A 25,000-nucleotide genomic window follows, 5' to 3' on the forward strand; every position below is an offset into this window, starting at 1 on the left:
GAGGCCCTTATCTGAGCGCATGTGATTGGCCCAGCACGGCTGGATAGATATAAGTGTTTGACTTGTTAAAAAAGATGTTCTTCACTAAGATCCTTGTTGGTCGTGACATAACTGGGACATAGTTCTTGTCAAATCTAATCATCAATTCCCACTATGGGGATAATCTGACAGCAGACCCCAACTGAGCATGACACCTCCCAATGCAAGCTGTCGTCACATTCCCATATATTAATAATAACCCAAGCAGTTACCAACAGAAACTCAAAGAACCCCATGTGGCTTGTTTTAATGTGATGGTAAATACTCCACTATGGGGCTGATTGTCATTGACTGTTGTTATGTTGGAGAACATCATGGCATCTGTTTCCTCCAGGCTGTGTGTAAATTAAATTACCTCTTCACATACACTTTGATCACTAGATGCTCTGTAAATATGTTTTTTTTTAAATTTAAGATATTTTGGTTTTTGCTGGGGGGAGTATAACCTATGTACAGTAAAAGGGTGTGAGGTATCCCCCAGGAGGCGGCAAGATAAGCTGGGCTGCAGCGTTGTTCCTCATCTGGAAGGAACATTAATAAAGCGGGGACCTGGGGAGGAAGCTCCATCTGGGCCAGGCCGGTGCGCTGCTCAGGAGAGAGACCACTGACACCACAAGACTCAAACCCCTCCCCATGGGGCAGCAGCAGCTGCCCCATGGGGAGTTGCACTGCCCAACTGACTAACACAAGACATTTTTGGGTATAGCTTTCCTAGATGATGTAGCCTTTAAAAAAAACCCCAATTCCTTTAACTGAATGTGGGTTTTTCAATGGAAAAAACTTCAGACCACAATTTAGATCTTATAAAAAACCAGAATTATTTAATCGCCTTTCATTTGTGGTGTTTCAGTGCAGGATATCTGAAAAAAAAAGGCATGATTCACTCTCAACAGGCATGTATTATTCAAAATGTAAGACAAAGACCTCAAACAAAAGACCATAAAACTGAAATAAGGTCATCTTCAGCCTTCCAGTGTGGTGCAAAGGTGACCATATATTTTACTAAGTGACTTTTCTATCTTTTTCCAACACACTCTTTTGGATTTTCTTTTTCGTTTTACTTTTAAACCAACTTTTCAAGGATCAATAATTCTCAATAATAATTCTGTTTAGGGGAGACTTATGATAAAAAGAGAGAACAATCTGAATAAAAGTAAAGGTAAAAGGATTCCAAAATCTCTTGTCTATTGAGGAGTCTGTCTGGTCGTCTGGTATCTCAGTACAAGGACAAGGTACTCAGCTGAAAGTACTGCACACCAAGGCCTCCTCTGTGAATGCTGCATTCAGGTGATGTCTCCAACCAAAGGGTAAAAATATATCAGAGCAAATATATCAAGGGCTAAATATTCAGCTGTTTGCTGAAAAAATATTAAGTACTTAGTTAATCTAAAACTAAGGAAAGGCTGTTCAGGTTCAGGTATGTATTTCAGGTTCTTCTGGTGCTGGGAACAAAACCAGTAAAGCCCACTGGGTGAGCCTTCCTTTTAATAGCATTTCTAAAAATGGGTGTACTCTGGTGTCACTTCTCTTTGAGAGGGCAGATCTTTGATTACTGCTGAAGATGGGGGTGAAACGACTTGGACTCAGGGCAAAGGAACCATAACATTTCTATCTCAGTAGACTTATGACTTCCTTTCAGATCCCCCCCCCCCAAACGAGCAGCTCTTCCTTTCTTTCTGTCAGATGAAGTGATTCTGATGCACTAGCCTGGAGTTTCCTTGACATGTGCTAATATTTTTTTTATATCCATCATCTACCCAGGTGTTTAACAGGCCAACTGGATCATCCTCACATCCTTACTAGGTTCAGTATTCAATTAATGGAAAGAGAGAGAGTGAGAGATTAGAACTAAACCATTAAACTAGACACGGACTTTTTATCCAGTTCTGCATCAGGTTGAGCTGCCTCACATCTCAGGCCGCAGTGAAACATGCTAAATGAATTCAGTCGAAGAGAAAACAACACAGCAATGCTTTTAAAATAGATAAAAGCTGTGAAATTAAACATATCTTTGAGAAAAATGTAATGAAAAAATGACTGTAATAAACACTTGAATGCATTTATTATCAATAATGTATTAGTTAAATAATTTGAAAATGAGAAATCTTCCATGATGAGTGCGTCCTGGGGATATTATGAATCTATTTATTTGTATTTGAGTCATTTCCTTTGGTAATATTCCATATGCTGAAATTTTATTATTATAATCAAATAACCCATAACATTGACGCACTGGCCTCCTTCTTGAAAAAGAAATACAACACATAACCTGAATGGTAGATATAATTCTTATATAGTTGCTAGGGATTCTGGGCTGGTTACAGCAACAGATATTGAATAGACACCGACATTATTTTCTTTTCCCCTCTCAGAGGAGCCTTCAATAATAAATGTACAACATTAAAACACGAGTGAGTGTCTCACCATCCACGCAGGAGGGTTTGTTACGAGTTGTACCAGCCACTTTCCCCGGTAAACAGGAACACTTGACTGTCTGGGAACGCTCCTCGATACGATTTTTGTTGCAGCATCGGTGAGCAGCAATCACCTCACATGTGCCTCCCTCTGCAAACAAACAGACACACACACACAGATGTACACAGTCACTACATGAGCGCTTAATTGCTTTCATTTCACCGGAAAACAATCACACAGAAATGTCCTGTAACCTTTCCCTGGCAAAATATACAAGTTTTCTAAATCAACATGGAAAAAAAATGAGTAAGTAACAATAATCTGAATGAAATATAGCTGAGGGAGAATCAGTCATCTCACGTCGTGCAGCGGGAGGAATGTGGCAACGCAGTCATTGACCACTTCTTCTGTTAGTATGTGTAACAAATTGGATCTCGAGGCATTTCAATTATATCATCTGACTGCCTGTGTGTCAGCGATGGCTGCCATCACGCCATAACAATAAGGCCGAGATAAAGATCACGCCATGTCCTAATTTACTATCAGTATGGCTGCTTCTGACTGCTGGATATATCTAATATGTTTTCACCATGATTAAAAGAGATCAAATGCTTGTATGTATTAATTCTGTATTAAAGGAACACGTTGACATTTTATGTATTCGACATACGAATGGGAGATTTGAAATATAGCTGGTAGCAAGGAAAGAAAATTAAACAAGCAAATCCTCAAATTGGGGAGCCAGAACAAGAAAGGAGCCCCCCCAAGTAGAGGAGGAGATTGACTGCCATGTAACAGGGACAGGAAAATGTTCTTTCTGCTTTGTTATCAGATGAGATGCTGAAGTTGTTGTGTCATACATCATACTTCTTTTGTTTGTGGGATGCCAGCATGCTGCCTTACATCACACACTGGGGCAACATTATGCCACTGTTGTTCTGTTTGGTGTAAATAAACAATGGCAATGTGCCATACGTATAACCCCTATTTCAACTCACTGGGAACTCATTCACAGCTTGCATTTCAGCTCGACTTTAAAATTTTGTTTTATTGATTTTACATATTCCATGGGTGCAATTTTGTCATGAAGGTAACAATTTTTTTTTTAGCATTTTATTGTCATTACAGTTTATTACTTATTTGGATTCCCATCATTAACCCTGTTTTAATTAATCTGCACTCTTACCATTATCAAGTTACAATAATTATCATATCGTTACTGTTATTATTACTATTATCATTATCACCATCATCATTCTTATCATCATTACCATAATTATCATAGTCATAACCATCATCATCATCATCATCACCATCACTTTCATCATAATTATCATCATCATCATCATAATCAGAATCATTATTATCTTCATTATCATCACCATCATAAGTGCCATTATCATCAGTATTTAGTTTTAGTGTCATTAGTGCTATGATGTTGGGCTGTACAAAGTATTAACTTCAAACCAGAGGCGACATCATTCAGAGTAAATGCTATACTACTGTTTGACAGAGAAGAATGTCAAATCCTGTGAAAAGAGAAGGTCTTATGTGCCAATGGCAATACCGGGTCAAAACAACAATAGAGAAGATTTCTCAGGGGAGTGGGAGGGACTGATGGAGCTGAGGGACATCCTAAAACAAGTGAGACAGGCAGAGAGAGAAAGAAAGGTGAGTTGATCCTGGCTGCTGGGGACTGGCCATGCCAGTGAGTAATGAGGGAGGCACTAGAAGTGCCCCCTTCACACAATTATAAAGCATGGGGCTAATGCAGCCAGTGGAGCTGCAGGAGAGAGGCCCTTCATCACCGCTCTACCCTTTCCTTACGCCCCAGGAAAAACTCTTTATCTTCCTTTGACAGCTAACCCAACAGACACCGGCATCCAACAATTAAACTGGAGCTCATCCTCACACAAGGGAAGGGGAGTGCGGTAAAAAAAAGAAAGGAAAGACGACTAAATGGCACATTCCACGTTGTTTCAGCCTTATTTCACTCGGCTATATGTTTTGAGGATGGCTTCCTGCTGTGGTGAGAAGATGCATTTGCTTCCGCTGGCATGATAACAACGTGTGTGTGTGTGTGTGTGTGTGTGTCTCCACCAAGGTTGGCTGTGCAAATGTTTGAAATGGCTTGGATCATAAATTACGCAACTGAGCTCCCAGCAGCCTCGACAAGTTTGGCAACAGTTTTCCTCTCCCATTCCCATCACTGTCTGCTGTGGCCAGACCAAAGGCCGCAGAGTCCTGGACTAAAAGGCAAACATTTGCAGTCCTACTGGACCTTGCTGTCATTCAGTATTAATGTAACTCTCAGTGCTTGCTGTATTTTGGACAGGATGGGGAAGAAGATAGAATTAATTTACAGCAGGGAGAAAAATCTATTGAGTGAAGAACAAAAACACAATATCTTGAATATTTAATATTTTACTGATGACTCCATGACCTGCAGACTTGCTTTCAAGTGAAAGTAGGTTTCTGAGAAGGCAAGGTTTTTGTGTGTCATCACAGATTTTTGAATCGGGTTCACTAGATTAAGATTAGGTCAGCAGAGTTGGAACAAACAAACAATATCAGAAGAAGAAATACACAGTAGCAATGTCACGCTTTTGGATGTGCACATCAGGTGGATTGATGTGTCCAAATTGCCTTTAGGTGTGAGAGTGTGTGTGAGTTCTGAGTCAGCTGGGATAGGCTCGAGCAACCTCTGTGACCCGCAAAAGCAAAGAAGAAGCAGATGAGAAGATGAATGAATGAATAATTTTCACACTAATACATTTTCATATTCAATACAATTTTTTTCCCCCCAATTTTTGTTAAAAAACACTTAGTAACAGTTTATTTTCAATTGCTGACTGTGTGAGGTCACAACCGTCCAGCAGAAAGTATGCCAAATGTGCCAACACTGAATTTGAAAATGTTAAATTTTGCTTTGTTAACAACGTAATATCAAGACATCTTCTGGAGTAATACATGACAAAAAAAGAGAGCAATGATTACCTACAGCAGATGGAGCAAATTACATTTCTGGCATTTCACACAGTACTGTACTTTAATACATACAACGATGAAATGAATTACATGTCCTAAGGTGCATTCAATGATTTACTGTACAAAACACATAGAATGGATTTTGAACTGAGGATCAGTAATGTAATTTCAAGCTTATTTTGAGGAAATTTTATTTGGTATGCATTTGGACTGCATGTTATTTAAATGATCAGGATCACCAGAATGATTATTATTATTCAGATAACAAAAACTGAGTTGGCACACACACACACACACACACACACAGACACACACACACACACATAGGCACAGACACAGACACAGACACACACACACTTGTGTGCATAATCCATGTACTCAAGGTTCACCCATCAGTCGGTGGATCACAAACCATCAGGAGCAGCACAATGACTCTAAGCATGTTCCTTTGACGATAAATGGCCACTTTGTACAGACACAAATCCATTCAGGTAGTTAAGGGGATAAATTACTATGCATTATCTGTTTCAGTGCTCATATTGATCTGTTTGTGTACATATTTGGGTAATTTGTGTATCGTGTGCTTTTTTCGGAGGCATTTCAATGAAGCTTGGATCCTCAAGTGCACAGCAAAAGATTATAACAATTCAAGACATGACAGCGGCTTGTGATGGATGTAGTGCTTGCAGGCTGTCACGCGGCTACAGGGGTTAAACCAACCCACTAAGATGGAGTGGGTAGAGGTGCACTCTAGCCTTTGGTGAGGGGAGGTGAAGGGCATCGATGGGACCACGGAACAGTCATTTTTCTCTAAGCTGCCCACGGTGACAGCATCCATTAAATGACTGGACGAGGTGATTACGTTTGTGGAAATCAATGCTTCATTGTTTTCAGCTTAGCCCAACGGCCAATTAGGAGCCGTTAATGAGGTAAGATTGTAAAATGCAGAGATGGATAGGCTGGAAGAAAATACGAGTGCAAGAAAAAAGCTGTAGAGGGACTGAGGGATTGAGGTATGTGGGAGGCAGATGTTTAAAGAGGGCAAAAAATGTAATATTACAAATAAATTCTTTACACTTATGTAACACTTTACACTTACACTTATGTATGTGAGCCTTTTCACTCATTTTCTATAAAATTTTGAAGTTATCTGAACATTGTCTTTAAAAAATGGGACAATTACATGTAGATAACCAAAGACAATTTTTTAAATGAGAGAGTAGTGCTGTTACACAGGCTCTTGCGGGCTTTAATGATGAACAGATGGATACAAGATTAAATACCTGCTTGTTGACAGCAGTAACTCAGAAAATAAACTTTCCAAAAAGGCTGTAGTAAATGAATACAAATATTTTCAGCCATAGCCCATTCAGGCAAATTGGCTTACATGCACGGTAAACTATGGCGAAAAGTAAAATCTAATATCTTCAAGAAGACAAGACACTAGAGTTGAGGAAAAATAGACGGGGAAAGAAAATAAAAGCGGAGATACGTCTAGACTTCCTGAAGCCCAGACATCTTCCAACTGCTCACTACGCTCTTGGTTGTACGACAATTTGCATGTTTGTATTATTTGACGACAGGGAATGTTGGGTTTTCCTTAAGATGAAGACAGTGCTAGATAACATATGTTCTGAGGGAGAACAGGAGGAAGTGATGCAAAAGCTTCGCTGCTGTTGCTAGACTCCGATAATCGTTTGTATTTTATATCTGGATCAGGTTTCCACTTAAAAAAAAAATCCCTTTCTTCCTTTCTAACTGTGATGGCTGCCTCTCTATTAGCAACTAGAGACAGGATGAGCTGCATTTCTCATTCGTTATCAGTGTCTCACCTCGTGTTCTGAGCAGCTGACAAAACTCTCTCCTCTTCATCAACTGCTGACAACTCTCGTTCCAATTGCCAGGTGTTCTACAAACTGGGTTATCATGTACAGCTGTTCCTTCTCCTACTTGAATGGTAAAATTTATAACTTGAAGAGGATGGACGACATCGCTGAGGACAACGGTGTCATCGGTAACCGACACTGATCGTGACTTTTCAGTTTCCCCCCATCCGGTTATTTTTTCAGTGTTTTGGTGGTGTTACTGGCATCCACTTGACTCTACAATGCTGCTTTTTCTGGTACTTGTGAGTGTTGATACAACTGCTGATATTTTCCTCTGTAAGGGCGATAAAAGCTTACGGATAGCACTTTCCTGTGGTGTAGCCCAATGGTCTGATAAAAGGTACTATGTGCAGCCAGCGTTTTTGGAGAAGCTTAGGACATTTCAAGACGATAGAAATGTGCCCTTTCTGCTCTCCAAGATGCTCCTACACAAAATGTGTTAAGACCCAAAATGTTAATGCGTAGGACCTGCTGTATCTTCTGAATTTTGTTCTTCTCTTGCTATTGTATCTTTCAGAAAAGCAACCGTGACTAGCCTTCTAGCAGCATTGTGCTTCATACAGGGTCACATTTCAGTGTTGCTGCATCGCAAACCTTGGGGTCCAGGACAGCACATGTCCCTGGCTTTCTCTAAAAAAGCCTCTTTCTGCAGCATCTCAGTGGACGGGACCATTCCGGATACAACGTCCTTGAAGACTGCAAACATTATCAGGAGGAACAGAAAAACATCTGCCAGTGCTCCATACTGTGTCCAAGGATGATGAAATATCACCAACATGTACGCCCTTCCTTTCTATAAATGGACCTCACATTTTGCGGAAAAAAAATGACATTCCAGCGTTACTTACTAGATTTTCTATCCTTTTCTATATGTTTATTAATTATGGTGGTAGAATATATGCTTTTATTAGATGCACCCATAATAACACACAATGGTCAGTTTTAAGTTTAATCTAGTTGCTTGATTTCTGTTCAATAGCCTCCTGCAAATGTAGCTGTAACGTTTAAATCATCTGGTCACATTTTCTATAAGTACTGCTGGTTTTACCTGAGAAACGTGACAGGCAAAGCAATTAGAACATTTAAATGCTCCTGTTTGAAAATGTTTTAAAATAGCTGAAATAATGCTGATGATTTGTGCATTATTTCTCATTGCATAAGAATAATTTGCAAAAAGTGAATCACACAAGCTCTGACAAGTCCATCAATTACAACAGGAATGCTGGAAGCTACGAAGCGTTGACACATTCGGGTCATCTGTGGACTTGTCACTACAAAACACCAACAAAATTGTGTTGGTAAAGTTTAGCTCAGCTTCACATTCACAGCGATAATTTATGCGTTTGGTCAAGAGTGGTAATTACTGGCTTGCCATCAACAAGCATTTTTTGTCACCTCCTTTCTCTTTCACACTGCCTCTCTCACTGCTATACTTATTAAGTAATGACATATGGCCAAGGGAAGGAACACAGCAGCGGGGAAAACTTAAGCCTCTCAAGGGCTTGTCATAACAACTTAATCAGGGCACACTCGGGTAAAAATGAGCCGTTTCCTCCTGCATGCTGGGGCGCTTATTTTTTTCTTGCCGTGCAGGGAACTGCTATATCAACCACTGTCGATCTCTCTTCAGGTTGTCGTCTTCTTGTCCATGTCACCCCAGCACTTCTGAGTAACTGATAGCAATCGACTGCCTCATTGCTGGTGGTCAAATTTGGTCTCAGGTGGTGACAAGAATTACTTACATTGTCAAATTCAAATTTGTTGTGGTAGGCAAAGTCAATCTGACCCTCAAATCTTGCTCAAGGCACTGAGTGCTGCAAGAATTGCAGAAAACTTTCCACATTTGGAAGACAAACTGAGAATTTCAAAGAAGCAAAATGCCTTTTTGCAAGTGAACAAAGTTACTTTGAACTCCGCGCCAGAGAATTAAATTCTCAGCTACAAGATTTTGCTAAGCAGCAGTTTGTCTAGTGACTTTTTTTTTCCTTTGTCAACTTTTCATAAAAAAAAAAAAAATGTGCATAATGGAAAATCAGCCTTTCATATGACTTGTTTCAAACACTATTTTAATAGATCTCATTAAAAGCTGCCAGATTAGCCTAAATTCACAAGCTCTATTCTGTTTCTTCCTAGATTGGTTTTATGTTTTTCAGATTAAAGAGGAAAAAAAAGATGCATGTTAATAGTCTGTTTTAAGAAGCAAAGGCATCAAAGTGGCTGCGGGCCAGTTGTTCCACTGCATGTATGTTTAATGACGCCTGACAAAATTTAGGTTTTCACTATTAAAACATCAAGTTGGAATCCTCCCCCATAGTATTTAGGATAATGTTTAAATGCACCACAAAGCACAGTTGACTGGATTCCAAATGGAGGCCTTAGAGGCAGTGCCAGGGAACAACTTTTCATGTACTTCCCCTTGGCAACCGATATGTTTTACATATTTCATGAGAAAATACCGCAACCTGCATTTACTGATCAAATTGATCTATTTCTACAACATGCCTATTTAAAAATAACTGGTTGAGCAAACTATTTCACGATGAGGTATAATCACTGCTGTCGTTCCCTGAATCACTCCTCGTAGAGGATGAGGAAGATGTGTGAAGGTGGGAGAGAGGGTGACTACACATGTGTTGCATATTTCTGCACACACCAAATTGGAGGTGTTAATCTGGTGTTTTCCGAATGGGAATGGGTCTCTTGTTATTAAATGCATGAAAAGACATGTTCTAAATGTTAATGAGCTACTAATAGGCTGCAGCAAGAACTAATCCGAATGGTCAGAAGCTTTATTTTTTGTTGGTTTGCTGTTTTGGTTTTTTCAGTTTTTGTTCCCAAAAATCAATGAGGTTATGTGAACATATCACCAAAACACAACCAAATATTTCTGTTTGTGGGCGAAAGAACTGTGGTGTAAATGACCCCAGAAACCCTTCCCCAGTTGTGTGTCTTCTGTCAATGAAAAAATAAAACTCAACTACAGGAAAGAACTGCCAAACAAATTTGCACCATTCACCACAAAAATGCAATGAAAATGTGGAAAGAATGCTAAATTTGTCTAATTTTGAACATTTCTACCCATTTATCACTGATAAATTCCCCATAGTCTATGATGCACCACTTATCAGATACCCATCTGTGCAGCCTTGCAGTTATCCATATGGCTGCACACTGGCCTGGGCCAGTGTGAAGGCTTCAAGCTGGTTTCTCACTGACCCTTTCGCGGCCTGGATTTCACTTTCCTCCTAAGGCAACATCACCCACAGTAACGAGAGTAGACAAACAAGTAGACAAATCTCAGGGACGGAAGATAGGGCGGGAGAGAGGGAAAGGGGAAGGAAAACACTCCATAGCTCAAGCTGACTGACAAGAACCACTGGCTCAGAAAGTCACACGGAATCGATGTCGAGTTTTTCCCCCTTGTTTGTGTTGCTTATTTCTTAGTCTAGTTATATTCTGACAGAATACAGAATACAGCGCTACTAAGGTGTCCTACAGACATCCAAAATGAGGAAATGAGGAAAAAAGACATCTGGAAAGGGAAATCTTTGTAAATGACTTCTTATGCTGAGGCAAGGAAATACATGTTGAGTGGACTGTCCTGCATTCACCCATTCATGCAAGCGGTCTCTCAGCCGTGGCATGGGTACGAGCTTATTCTCTGGCAGACCCACAGAATAAGCCACTGGGAGCAAATTATGGTTCGGTATCTTACCAAAGGTTATGTCTGCTGTTGGGCCCAAGAGTCAAACCCATGACCCTCTGTGGGCAATTGTTCTACCCCTTTGCCACAGCCAGCAGTTTACTGAACACAAAGAGCATAGTCCTGAAATTAGCCCACTCATGGTAATAGTTTTGACATCTTTAACAGCTAATTCCATTAAGGACAAATAAGAGATGCAAGCTGCTGCTTGCTACGACCTTGATCAATTCCTAATCACCTGTATGGGTTTCTTCTCATGGGCTTGTGTGACTCCAATGCTCACATCTTTATGGTTAATAAAGTTAGCGATTGCTGTGTGCCTCATTTACCAAGGCTCTATCAATACAAGTTCAGCACCATGAAATTACCCCAGTCCAGAGGGAGAAGTGTGACAAACCGGATTAAGAAGGGTTCTGTAATACCCTGGCATATATAACTCTCCGTGTCATGGACTCAGCCCGGCTGGAAGAAGACCCACTGCCAAGCTCCCACCCAGTGACGGGAGGGCCGCTACGAGAGCTGCTGACAATTGTTATAGCTTAAATGTCAATTGAAGATTTTATTACCCACATGGTTGTTCAGCGAGGTGATGAAAAATTAATGGCTTGCAGGTAGGAAAACAAGAACAAAGGACAGAGCTTTGGAGAAAACACATTAAAAGTTCTCAGAAGTTACCTCACAGACGGATGTGAAAAAAAGGAAGAAGATTATGGTAAACATATGCAGGATTTAACCTACTTCTTTGGTCTTTCAGGTGTAAGGACAACTTTTATGCACATGGCAGTTATATTTTCGATGGAAAAGACTCTGACCTGTATTTTAAATGTGGGATCAAATAAAAAAAGAATGCAGTTAAGAGGAACGATGGCTTGTGTCCCTTTCCTTACATCTAGATGATCTTATATCCATGACAGGAGGGTGAAGCCAAAAATAGCACCGTGCCGTGCCAGAAACTCAACTGCATTGGATTTACTATATGCTGTCATATCAAGAGGCGCGGCAGACAAAGTCAGCAAACATCCATCTATGATGATCTTGTTTCTTACCATTCCTGTGTCTTTCTGTTTTACTCTTGTGCAATTACGAACTGACAAAGATCTGATTCAAAGATGTAGATGTAGCTGCAGTTATTTTACTTCACCTTGCAGTATACGTTGGCCGTGCTTGACCTCTATCTAACGTCCATATGACAAAGGTCACTGCTCGTTCTACATCAGACAAGGATGGCAAAATGAAAAACTAAATTGCCTATTCAAAAATCACAAAACTGCTTCATTTGACAGCAACATAAAGCAGCCTTTATAATGTGATATTTCTAGAAAACAATAGAATTCTATTGTCCCTGTAAAATGGCCTGAATACTGATCTGCGTCTCAAAAAGAGAAGAAAGGTTCTGAAAATAGTTTAAAAATCTGGGGTGCCCTGGTAGTTCACCTGAAAGCGTATGTTGTATAAGTATTGAGATTTACCGCAGCAGTCCCATCATTGTTTCTCCATAGCTGTCAACAACAGAATAAAGCAAAGTAAAGTTATAAAATCCTATATGGGGTCATTGATTCCAATGCATCTGAGTGTCTGGTTTAACGTCTGTTTTGAATGCTGGATGAGAACAACACAATGGAAGAGGTGTGATGCTGAGAACACATCGGCTGACTTAAACAGCAGCCATACCATGAGGCAGTTACTCCGTGTAAGGTCTGCAATGACATGTCACCCTGGGTTCAAACAAGGTCTGCCTGGATTACACACAATGCATGAGGGACTATGCATAATGTATCAGCAGGCACTTAACATCGAATTATGGATGCATGCAAAATTCCCACAGTAGTGTATGTCGTGTGGAGATGGGCACTTTGCTGTGAAAATAATCTGCTCACTTTCAGTAAAGCTGAGCATTCGGTGGAGTCGCAAGGTTTTTCATTACTGTACTGTGTCTTATATACAGTAAATGTTAATAGGCTCAAATCCCTCTCACTGGGGCGTCTGCCTGTTTTAATGCTGTCTGTTTGCAGTAATGCAATTCACTACATCTACAAATAGCTCATCTCATTTATCAGTTCATTAATTTATCTTGACTACACGAACAACAGTATATTAGATACATTACCACATATAGACACATATATCCCGCTCCAGCGTGACCCTTAGGCTTAGAAAAGTGATGCAGATTCAAGACCAGCTGGCTGAGGCAAAGTGGCTGACATTGCTTTGTATTCCTAACTTTATATTGTAAGATGGGTGGCATATGTATGATTAGAAAAGCTTACAATAATATAATTGACTGCATGTTTTCTCCATTTAGATCCAGCCTGTCATTTTCTGGCATGTGTTTTGCAACAGGTATTTATCTTTAAATAATGTATTTGTGAAATGATAATCGTGCGGCACAGCATTGATCACTCCTCAAAGAAAAATCAATGCTCTGAACACTTTGCTCCTGTTAGACGATGCAGAATAACAATGTCAAACGTGGCATTTTAGCTGACCTTGCTCTCAGTAGCAGCAAGGACTGGTGTCTGCTGCGGTCTGTGAAGGCGACGTGAGCTGTCAAGTCATGATATAATTCAACATGACTGGAAACATTAAATTAGTCATGTAACAACTGTTGTTCTCATACCTGCCCATTACACGACAGGTCATAAACTGTAGCACTTGACACTTTTCATCAATACATTAATGTGTTGATCGATAGAAGGGTCATTTAGTTCACGTAACCACCACTTATCATTTGGTTCACCGAAAGCCTTTTACTTACAATTTTCTGAATAGAAATGACAAAATAATTTTAAACCAAGGCAGCCATCCTATAATATCTCTGGTGGTTTCTCTTTATGGGCATTGTTGTGTTATGGCAATATTATATTTTTACAACCTCATTTCCCCCCCCAAAAATTGAGGTGCTGTGTAAAACACAAATTGAAACCTTTTTTTTTTTTTTTTTAAATGTGCCCATTTTGAATTTGATGCTGACAACAACAAAATAGTGGCAGCAAATACCAGGAAAAGTAGTTAAATATTAAAAGAAAAGTATGTTATTAAAACTAGATTAAAAAATACAAACAATGAAATTCCTCATAGGAAATGATGTGATTGGGTTATTTGAACTTCTATTTTCAAATCATTACATTCTGTTTTATATGTACATTTTGCACTGTGTACCAACTTTCCTGGAACAGAGTTATACAACATATAATTGTGTAACCTGTATTATTGCATTGTTCATTGATTTTTTTTTCTCTTGAAATGACTGCAGAGTTTAACATTTCCTCTTAAGATGTGTGTGGGGTCATAACACAAAATGTTGTCTGGGAGGACTATTCCATCTTCCTCCCTCTCTAACGACTTTCTCGTTTCTCGTAACCATTCGTAAGTCAGTACTTTTGCTATGAGGCACAGTGGGACAACGTCAAGTACAAAGCAATTTCTTCTCAGAAAGAACTGTAATAGAAATAGAAATTTCCAGGTGGCCCATTCCGTTTATTCCCACTATACATTTAAAAGTAGTTAAAATCGATGATTGTTTTAGAAAATAATGTTATAATTCACTTTAATCCTAAACGATCTTGACATTTCTCAACTAGATGAACTAATTACCCTTGACATTAATTTAAGCCATTTAAAGAAAGGCTCTCAAACCAGCTCACAGAACATAATGGAGACCATTGAAAATACAGGACAATCCAAAATGTGCAACAGATTAACTTGGAGCCAAATACACATCGGACAATGAAAATCTATTTTTGTATTACAAAGCTCTAAAATGGGTTTTCAACCTATTTCTCTACCTGTGGGAAAGAATCACAGCTATGACAAATGGCTATTAGCGTGATGAGAGAAGGTTGGGGAAGGATTGGCGGGGGCGAGTACGAGAGGAGAAGAGTGCAGTTATTTTCAGACTCTAAAAAAATCAAAACAATATGAGAACTGGAACACAATTTGGTGTCAGATTACTCGCAGCGATATCCATCAAAACACACAATTCAGTCACTCAATATCATTACTGTCAGCTTGATAAGCTTTTAAGCTGGAGATAAAATCTTGATGCGGTAACAGAAGTGGAAGAAGAGTGTCAGTCTCATCTGTTTCCATCGTCGAGGCCACAAGAGGAGAAAATGAACCACGTACCATGTGAGATGATTCATTACGAAAATGATTGACGAGTTTATCACGAACAGGCAGCTGTCTTCTGACGTCAAACTTATCTCATTTTCAAAATCGCTTCGAATCGGTAGTTAAGAAGGTGCCGCGTTTCGTCTGTGTGCAGAGTTAACACGGAAATCCCACACTTCCTTTTGGAGTCTCATCAGACATCATAACGCCGACAAAACACAGGACTGACTCGCTGATTGTTGGAAGTCTGTGAAAAGAAAGCAATTAATTCACCTTCCGAAGCAATTTTCTGCCGGGGAAGAATCAATCTTTAACTGAAATAAGCTATAATTCAGTCACACAAAGTATCCCCCATCAATGAGATTAAATATCAGTCATAATGAATGACACAGGGTCTTGCATGAATTAATTACTAAGATTAGAATCATGCCTTTGGTTTTTTGCCCATGCTGGTTGTCAAGGTCACTCTGTTATAAGTGGCCTCACTTGAAATGAAACACAGACATGGAATGAATCAAATTTTAAAAAAAGTCATTTTCAAGCACGTATCTGATGCTTCACGTCTGCCTTGTGAAAAGTTTTAGTGACCAAATTTTGCCCCTCTGTCAACACCCACTATTCACATAAAGTGCATGCAGCACCAATATTTTATTGTCTTGTAAGTGTGAAACCCTAAAGTAGAAATGAAATGAAAACCACAATCTCCTCATCAGTCTTGCCTCTACATACCTGTAAATTTGATCTGTGCCACCAGGGTCGACTGTGAAATCATGAGGCTGCACATCAAAGTGTGACTGAACTCAGAGCGCATACTAATGCAGGAACGTGTACTGAGTTCTGTGATGGAGAGACGGAGAGAGGGAGAACGCGAGCAAGAAAACACCTAGGGAAAATCTCCCTTCAAAGAAAACTATATAGACTGGGAAAACTGAAATGTGTTGACATTTAGTGAATATTTTATCCAGGAGAAAAAAAATATGGTTAAACCCAATTTTTTAGGCGCATAAAGGTCCACCTTAGCTACTTTCCCATGCTGAGCTATACCTCTCATTTACATATCTTTCCACCCCACCCTTCCTCCACCCACATCAGCCAATGAAGAGATATGCCTGGTGCGGTGCCAAAAGCAGTAGTCACCACATGTATCCCTTCTATCCATCACAAGCACTGCATCTTTTTCCTAGTCATTACCTGGATACCAGTGGTTCTCTAAGCCGTGACTGTGGAATCAGAGCAAGGAGATAAGTGTTTGTCTCCTGGCAGACGGACGAGCTACCTTGACAGGCAATGAAGAAAGAAGCCTCGGCAAAGCACTTCAGTAGAAGCGCTCCCTATTTCTCTCTGTTCTGTCTACCTTCATCCATCCATCCATCCTCCCAGCCAGCCACCCACCCATCCGTCTATCCATCCAACAATCCATCTATCCATCCATCCGTCGCTCTCCAAGGTAGGTCAAAAAAAAGATCCTGCTTGGCAGCTCATTCGTCACTCTGATGAAGCCGCTTGTTAGAGTCTCATCAGCTCTGCTCTGTCTGTCTCTCTCTCTCTCACACACACACACACACACACACACACACACACACACACACATGCACACACACATATGGTGCAAAAGTCTAATACTTGTCTTAGGATGTCTCTATTATTCTCTATTTCACTTTTCTCTTTGCCCACTTTCCTTTTTCATGTTTCTCTCTCATTAAGAACATCTCTAGTGATGAAGTACGAGGAAGGCTCAGCCTCTGACTGCGGTGAACTGCAGCATGTTTAAAGCAGTCAGATCGCACCATGCACGGCTCTCATGATGACAAGTCACCAACCAGAGGTCACCGAACCTCAGAGGCCTGACTGGCTGGCAGCTGTCACAAAAATCCCTGCTTTGGCCTAAAAAAAAAAGGAAACACATCTGGCCATGAAGAATTCAAACCACGGAGAACATGAAGAGAGGGAATCACACACACACACTTACAACATGTTCCAATTATTCCAATTAAGTCATACAAAAGAGACATTCTGCATGGTGCAAGAAAATCTTCCTCAGTAGCCTAACGGTGGAACTGCTCGGCTCGTCTGGTGCTTGACACCATTGCAAAGTTCCATCTTTGGGTAATGTGCACATTAATTTTTACATTATTGCTCTGATCTGTCAACACCTATGCACTCTAAACAGAAGAAAATGCAATAACGATATTTGCCAGCTGTTCCTCGCACACGAATGTAATTGGAGTGCAGCTCACAAGGCTGAGCAACAGATGGTTGATTGAGAGGCAAGTAAATCCCCAGTAGTTACTGTGCTGTGACACTCTTATATTTATTTCCATTGACTTTCCAGGGCGAGCTCCATTATTTGATCATTTTCACAAAGATCCCATTTCGATGAACTGTATTTTGTTCCAGGCAGAAATCTTTTGCCTTCAATGACAGCTTGTTTGAGTTAAAATTAAAGGTTTCCTATGTTTTATTCTCACTTCCTGGGGATAAGGCAGATGTCAAATCTATTAAAACAACATCTTGGGACCCACCTGTTCTCACTGAAATTCAATTAATCAGCATCAGTTTTGGCAGGTTTTTGTCGACTTCACACCTAGGACCTGGCCTCCCCTCTCTGGCCTACGCACCTCCGTTAGTCGCCTGGAATCTTCATCCTCTTTTAAAAAATATATTATTACTTAAATATAACTTTTTTTTTTCACATATTTGATTAATGATTACTAGAATTGCAGGTTATTGCAAAGATGAGTGATGAGTAAGCTCAAAGGTGCATTCTAAAGGATGCCATAATTGATGTATAATTTATTTGTGTTTAAGACAGATGGGGGCACCGCTTCATTTGAAAGGTCACAAATGTGATGATGCCATGAAAGAAAAATAATAATGAGTTATTTTGACATTTCTACAGATTATATCTTGACTGTCGACTGCTGTGATGTTGTTGTTTTTTTTATTAATGTATTTTTTTAGGCCCTGTAAATGCAGACTTACCTCAGAAGAAGGACATTTTTAATGACTGTAGTAATGATGATTCATTCATTAACATATTGTTTCAGCATCAAGTCAGGTGTGAGATAATATTAATACATGTACATAGCTAATAAAGTGCTACATAAATGAATGCTTTTTCATGCATAAAGTCATGCATGTATTCATGATAATTCATGTACCCTCACTGTAACACGTGACCTGAAAATGTGTCAAATGCAAATGAATGTTCATCAATCACCCAACAGTAAATGACTTTAAACTGAATGGTTAATGTTTGAATTTTTTTTTTCTTCTACTTTATGTTATGATATATATAGTATAATTAGGTTTTACCTTAAATGTGAAGACTGCTAGAAAACTATGGATAGGAATTCAGAATTTAGTACCGGGATCAATTTGTGAATTCTGTTTGCGATGCTGCAGCTGTATGAGAGCCATAGATGAAAAGGATGAAAAGTGACAGAGGAACAGAAAGTTGGATAAAAAGACAGATGGAACAGGTTGCCAGCCAGCAAGCTTGCCATACTGTCGTGTCTCCTCATATAACTCATCATAAAGCGCATCCCTTTTTTCCCCTTTCTTCATCAAGACTAGGTCTTTCACTGACCTTGTCACAACATTAAAAAAAAACTTTTCTTCGAGGACAGTTTGAGAAAACTTTTTCATCGTGTTTATTTGCTCCTCCCTTAGGACGATAAACGGGAATATGGTTGAGCCCGTCGGGAACACCTGAAGACTTTCAATCACACAGCTATTGATGCACAATCTGGCAGTAAAAAGTGCCCCTGAAAAACCCTTTAATCATTATTACTACTTCACATTAAAAGTTTGGGGAAACTACTAGACTTTTCTTACTAATTCTGAGAGACGGGATGGATTTATGGTTCCTTTAACAGTGACATGTAAAACGCAGCAGAGACAAGAAATAAAAAAAATGCCGACATAAAAACAACTTTGTCACAACTCTCAACATTACTCATGTCATGAAGTTTAGGAATACTACAGCCTTGGAAATGAGACAAGTTCCCTAATGAAAGTGTAGCGGGAGGTTTAACAGTTATCAATATAGAACTAATCTCAGTCAAGCGAAGACGCAAAGAAAAGCGTAGTTGTAATGGAGATCTGTGTAGGGTTAGGGTGGGCCCTTTGAACCGATTCAGCAATTCAGAATATATATGTATTTGATCAATCAATACATAAGTTGTATTTCAATCTCATTTTCTGAACTGCTTCTCTCTTATCTGCTGCATATCACCACACTTGCACTTAACCTCTGTGCAGAAATAGTTTCCTCTTTGAGCTCATTTAATAACAACAATAAAACTCACTAACTGTATTCCTCCATTATTCTATTTTTTATTCATCTTAAACTCTGCCAACACATTAATATAATGAGATCGTATGCACCACATGTATTCATACCAGTGCAAAGGATTTCACTGCACTGGTTGAATACTATGCAGTGTCTCTGAGCAAAAAGCTCTGTTGAATCAAAAGAGCGTTGTATCATAAGGTTTTACCCTTCATGTTAGAAGGCATACGGATGAACTTGATAGGGAAGACAATGTTCTTTGCACTAAAGTACCTTCTATCAGCTTGGGGCCACAGTGTACGCTGGCCCATTAATGAGTTCCTGTACCGTGTAGTTTTACATGGCACGCCCAGTTAAGACCACCGTACTGCACACTTTGTTCGCATAACATGCACAGCAGCATACGCAAAGGTGCCCCGCACTTGTCTTCACAGCAAACTGCTGTTCACTCAGTGTTAATTAATCAATCAATTTCTCCAAGAGAAATTACAGTGAACGCCTTGCAACAGCCAACTGTCACCATGATGAATTTCTTCATTTCATGTAATAAGCTGGCTGGGAAGTGATTTATCCTTGGTACGCAGGCGGTTATATACAACGATGGACAGAGACGAGGTATACAGGATGAAGCACGATATGTCATTGAAATTTTTCGCATGCACTCAGTGAATAAGGATGAGCCTCAGGAAAAAAAAAATCCTGGTGTTTAAAATCCAGTCAATATCAAAGGATTTCACTTTGCACCGGTTGAATCCAGTCGGGATATCCAGTTGAATGGGATTTTTCTGGCTCTGAGGGTTCACTGAGCAGCCGTGGGCCAAACCTCTTCTTTAACATCTCCATGTAGCTCGCTGACATTCTGCTTGTATCATGCACTGAGCCTTCCTAAAGATCCCATCCTCTCCACGCCTTATATCAAAGAATGAGACACAGTGTAATTGAGAGTAAGAACTACTTCCTAATGTTATTGATTGTCCACATTCTGCTCTTGTTCGGGGCCAGAATGAAGAACGTCTTTTTTTTATTGTATACCTTCTCTCTGGCTAAGTACTGGACGTAATGTGCTATTAAATTTGAACCACTACTTAGGTCATAATATGACACATTACAATCTCCCATTTTGTGTGAAGAGATCGACGTAAATGTTGTAGTTTAGTGCTGATCTGAGTCAAATGATGCGAGACAGAGCAAGAGCGAGGCATAGCAGAGAGCATCATTTTAGGCGATATGAGGAAAACTGTATTTATTTAAGTATATTTAAGTGAGTCTTAACAAACTAAATGAGATTTCTGTGTTAAATTTATCCATAAAGTTTTATCATAGTTAAACCAACAATTTTGATAGACTCGGACCAATCACACCCACTCAGTTTTGTTTGTAGACACTTTTTGTTTTCTTATATCAACATACCCTCCATTCTCATTTAATTATTCATGTAGACTCTACAAAAGTACTAATGACAGTGCGGTTTCTGCAGAGTGTGATAATTGGAACAGACACATTAGATAGTAAGTGATCAGAAAATGAGAATATTATCACAAATTATTTGAGAACTCTCTAAAGATGAGGCAGATCTAAACTGTATTAATTATGCTAGGATGCAGAGACCATTTGCACTTATGTCTACTAGATAAAAGCCAATAAATATATCAACTCTTTGTCTATGTGTTTCCAAAAATACCGTTTGAACAGATATTCCCCTAATGAAGTTGATTCCTTCCTAAAAAAAAAAAAAAGTCCAACTTCACATAGGCCTACTAAAACCCCAGAATTAGTGCCTGGGGGACCATCAAGCCCTCTCCCTCATCATTACCATCACCTTTATGGTGCTATCTGATAATTAATTAAAAATAAATGACATGTTCCTCGAACTTATGGGCTGTAGAAACTGAAAGGTGACGCAGGCGGCTGTGCTTTAACGGCTTCTAGATGGGGTGATAATTAAGCTGTCACAGTTTGTTACCTCGTCATTGTATGTGTGCTTGGTTGAATGTGGGTGTCTGCGTTTGAGCATGTGTATGTAGGAATAGATCCAAGGCCCCTAATCTTTTAATATGCGTCTGAGGTCTCATTTGAGTTCAAAAGTCACCGTTTAATTATACCATGGCAAGTGCTTAATTTTCAATTATGATGGCACTGGGGAGCTCACCTTGAAAAAAAGGTGAGTCTCAGACAGGCAGACTGGACCTCTTCTAACCTTTTCAGGGATGGTATATATTTTATTTTATTTTTTGGTAACACGAGGTCCGTCAGTGTGGTTGATTTGCATGGGGCAGTAGGATAATGAAGGTCTCCTTTCAGTGACCCTTTTTGAGTTCTGACTCAGAGGTCATTTAGCGGGGATAAGCTCCGGCTGCAAAGAAATTGGTCTTTCAGCGCAGCAATTACCACACACAGGAAACAATCTCTTGTCTTTTCTTTCTTTCTTTTGTGTTTTCTGTCCTTGCAATCTGGAAACAAATGTCTATGTGACATCTATAAGGATGTCACAATTCCTGAAATGCATAATTGAGTAGACAGGAAGGATGATGATGATTCTTAGCAGAAGGCTTTTCATCCAATGCAAGGAAATTGGTAATCTTACATTCCTTTTATGATATTTTTTTCACCTCAGCACTGCAAAGCACACAGTATTATTAATTATTATGATTTTTCTTTATTATTTATTTATTCATTTATTTATTTATTTATACAGGAAAGGATTCAAAGTTATATAATAAACAATCCGTTACAATTAATTGGGCCTGACTCAGTTAAAACTGGTTTACAGCAGGTTCCTGTTCTATATTTGCATTTGCATGACTTCCAGTTGAAGTGTACAATTTCTAATTGCATTAAACCGTGTTACTGCTTCATTGCTTCTGTTTTATCCTATGTGAGATGCGTTGGTAAATTAATTTGTATAATTTTATCCTAAAGAAATGTGCGTTCCTCCCTTGGAAGGACTAAGAGACAGGTTATCATTTTAGTAGACTACACTGGCTACACGCCCTAACATTCAATCAGAATATTGCAAATACAGATTTTTTTCAGTCGTTCAACCTCTAATTCAAATGTTTATTTGGTTGTTACTTCTACATTTTTGGTTGACAGCACAAAGAAGGAGGGGGAGAATAGATAGAATAGATAGAGATGGCACAGTACAAGAACCAGGTGAAAAGAAGTCAATACAGCGTAGTCATAATGCCAAGTCAGCTATTGCTTTGGACTCCAGAATGAATTTACTGAGCAGTACACAGATATATTGTTATCAAATGTGATTTCTCTCCGATCTCCGCTCACGTTTATTTACATTCTAATCACTCTGCTTTATTTATTATCAGATTACAGGTCATATTCCAGCTGCCTGGAAAAAAAAAATCACACACATACCACACACACACACACACACACACACACACACACACGCACACGCACACACACAAAGAAAATCTTTTATTTATAATAGAATTCAACATGCATGGGAATTTAGTCACCATAACATTCTGATCCCGGAACTGTCGCTGCGTGATGTATAAAGAGCTGTGAGACACAGCTGGAATACAACATTAGCAGGAGTGGTTCGCTGTAAAGCTTTTGTATTCATAGCTTTTATTAATTATTCAAGATGATCAAATGAATTATCAAACCTCCATCCCTCACAGTTTGTGTAGCGGCTCGTACAGCGCTGCCCTAACCACATCCCTTAATGACATTTCACCTTGAGTTTGCTGTGCAGCGTCATATTAGACTGTGATCAGAGTTAAGATTAAATGTACAAGTGGTCATTAGCTGTTGGAGAGGCGATGCGACTGTGCGCAGAAATAACTTCTGCTAAATATGTGTTGCTGTGTGAAACTAAAGGTGAAAGAGGTGAAGAAAGGATTCAAGGTTATACACCGCAAGACGTGAGAAGAGTGCAACACGCAAATGCCAAAAATAGGGCAACGGCTACTGATTGAGTCATTATTATAAACATAATTTTCACCTGTGGTGAAGAAACTGTTTGAAAAGAAGTCTCATTAATTAAAAGTGAATTAAAGAGACAGATTCCACAAAGCATTCCAGAGGCACTAAACTCTCTCAACTGTCTAAAAAGGATGAAAGTAGTTCTATTGAAGGTTCCACTGGGTTAAGAAGGTTAGAAAAATTCTCAAGCAAAATTTAGGTTGGCGTTATGAGAAATGGTCCATTTTTACGCTGTCTAAATTCTTTTCAGAGTGGCAGCCAGTAGATGGAAACCAGCAGGATGCTTTCCCCCAAACAGTTGGGAAAAAGGAGATCAGCAGTGGGACAGCTTCACAACACAATGAGCGATGAAACACCTACGAAACCTTGTTCCCTTTCCTTCTTCCTTTCCGTTCTGTTCTTTTCTCACTTGCTCTCTCCTTCTCCTGAATACTCCACTTAAACTGAAAGCTCCTTGTGCTCTCAGGATAGAGGAGCGGATTGTTTTTCTCTTCATCTCAGTGAGAAAATGAGCCTGCTTCTGGCATTGATAAGAACAGGGATTACTGCTTTCTTCTATTGAGAGTAGATACAGTAAGTGAGTGCCAGTTCTCAACATTTCAATTTTAAAAGATGTAAAGATCCCCCCCCCTACCATCCCCATCCCCACCCACCCCTCACATACTCTTTTCCCCCTAGTAGCACTGCTAAACACTGTTACCTACCCGCTCGACCGATACCGTCAAAGAACAGGATATGGAAACTTTCTTCTTTCTTTCTTTTTTTTTTTTTTTTACCATTGAATGCAATTTCCTCTGCTCTCTTTGTTCAATTCAAATGCTGCTCATTTATCAGGAGAAACTACCTGCCAAACCGGTGAGAAAATACACAATGACTAAATCCCCACAGAGACAGAGGAAGAGGAGGAGGAGGAGGAAGGAGGACGGAAGACAGAAACCAACCTTGTTTCCATTGGCTGACTCACTTTTGTCATAACTATACATAGTCTGCTTCTCCCTGTCCCTTTTCAATAAGACGCACGCTTAAACACCTACACTCATTCTCATTCAAGGTGGCATCTGCCTGCATCACGAATGCAGCTGGCATGGAGACAGAAAAAGAGTCAATGGACCAGACAAAGACTTAACACTTGAAAATAACAGTCAGCACAATGAGGTTGTATTCATTAGTGACAATATATTTTTCATTTCATTTTTTTAAATTTAGTATACTTAATAATCCCCAAAGGGAAATTAGAAGCTAGCACACGGTTAGTAATCACACACATGCATAGAGTTTAAATATAATATATATATATATATGTACAGTTTATATATAAAAATTGTGTGTACAGGCCCTGTAACACACACACACAAGGGGTTTGTAGGCATGCATGGAGTGTGTGTGTGTGGGGCGGGGGTGGGGGGGTAGAGTGGCGGGCAGCTCTTTTGTGGTGTGCCCTTAATGAGTAACTTGTAAAGGGGCGGCACCTTGCTCAAGGGCGCCTCGGCAGTGCTCGCTTCAGAGTGTGAGCTGACATCTCCCACTGTCAGCTCACACTCTGAAATCATGGAGCTGGAGCGGGAATCGAACGGCCGATCTTGGATCATTGGACGACCCACTCTACCGCTGAGTCAC

The 25,000-nt window shown here is 39.6% G+C and overlaps 1 protein-coding gene across 3 annotated transcripts in view; it reads right to left on the reverse strand.

Moving 5' to 3' along the window:
* The window catches only part of LOC137595470 (chemokine-like protein TAFA-1), a 104,016-nt gene that overhangs the window by 15,496 nt on the left and 63,520 nt on the right, over nt 1-25,000 (reverse strand). For all 3 annotated transcript variants that reach the window (XR_011035437.1, XR_011035436.1, XM_068315615.1), the window contains exon 3: nt 2,464-2,604. Coding sequence is in view for 1 of the 3 variants with exons in the window: in XM_068315615.1 (XP_068171716.1) it covers nt 2,464-2,604 (141 nt within the window). In the remaining 2 variants the exon portion in view is untranslated. The remainder of the gene's footprint in view (nt 1-2,463; nt 2,605-25,000) is intronic.

Source organism: Antennarius striatus, chromosome 5 (genome assembly GCF_040054535.1).
Source record: "Antennarius striatus isolate MH-2024 chromosome 5, ASM4005453v1, whole genome shotgun sequence".
Lineage (NCBI taxonomy): Eukaryota > Metazoa > Chordata > Actinopteri > Lophiiformes > Antennariidae > Antennarius > Antennarius striatus.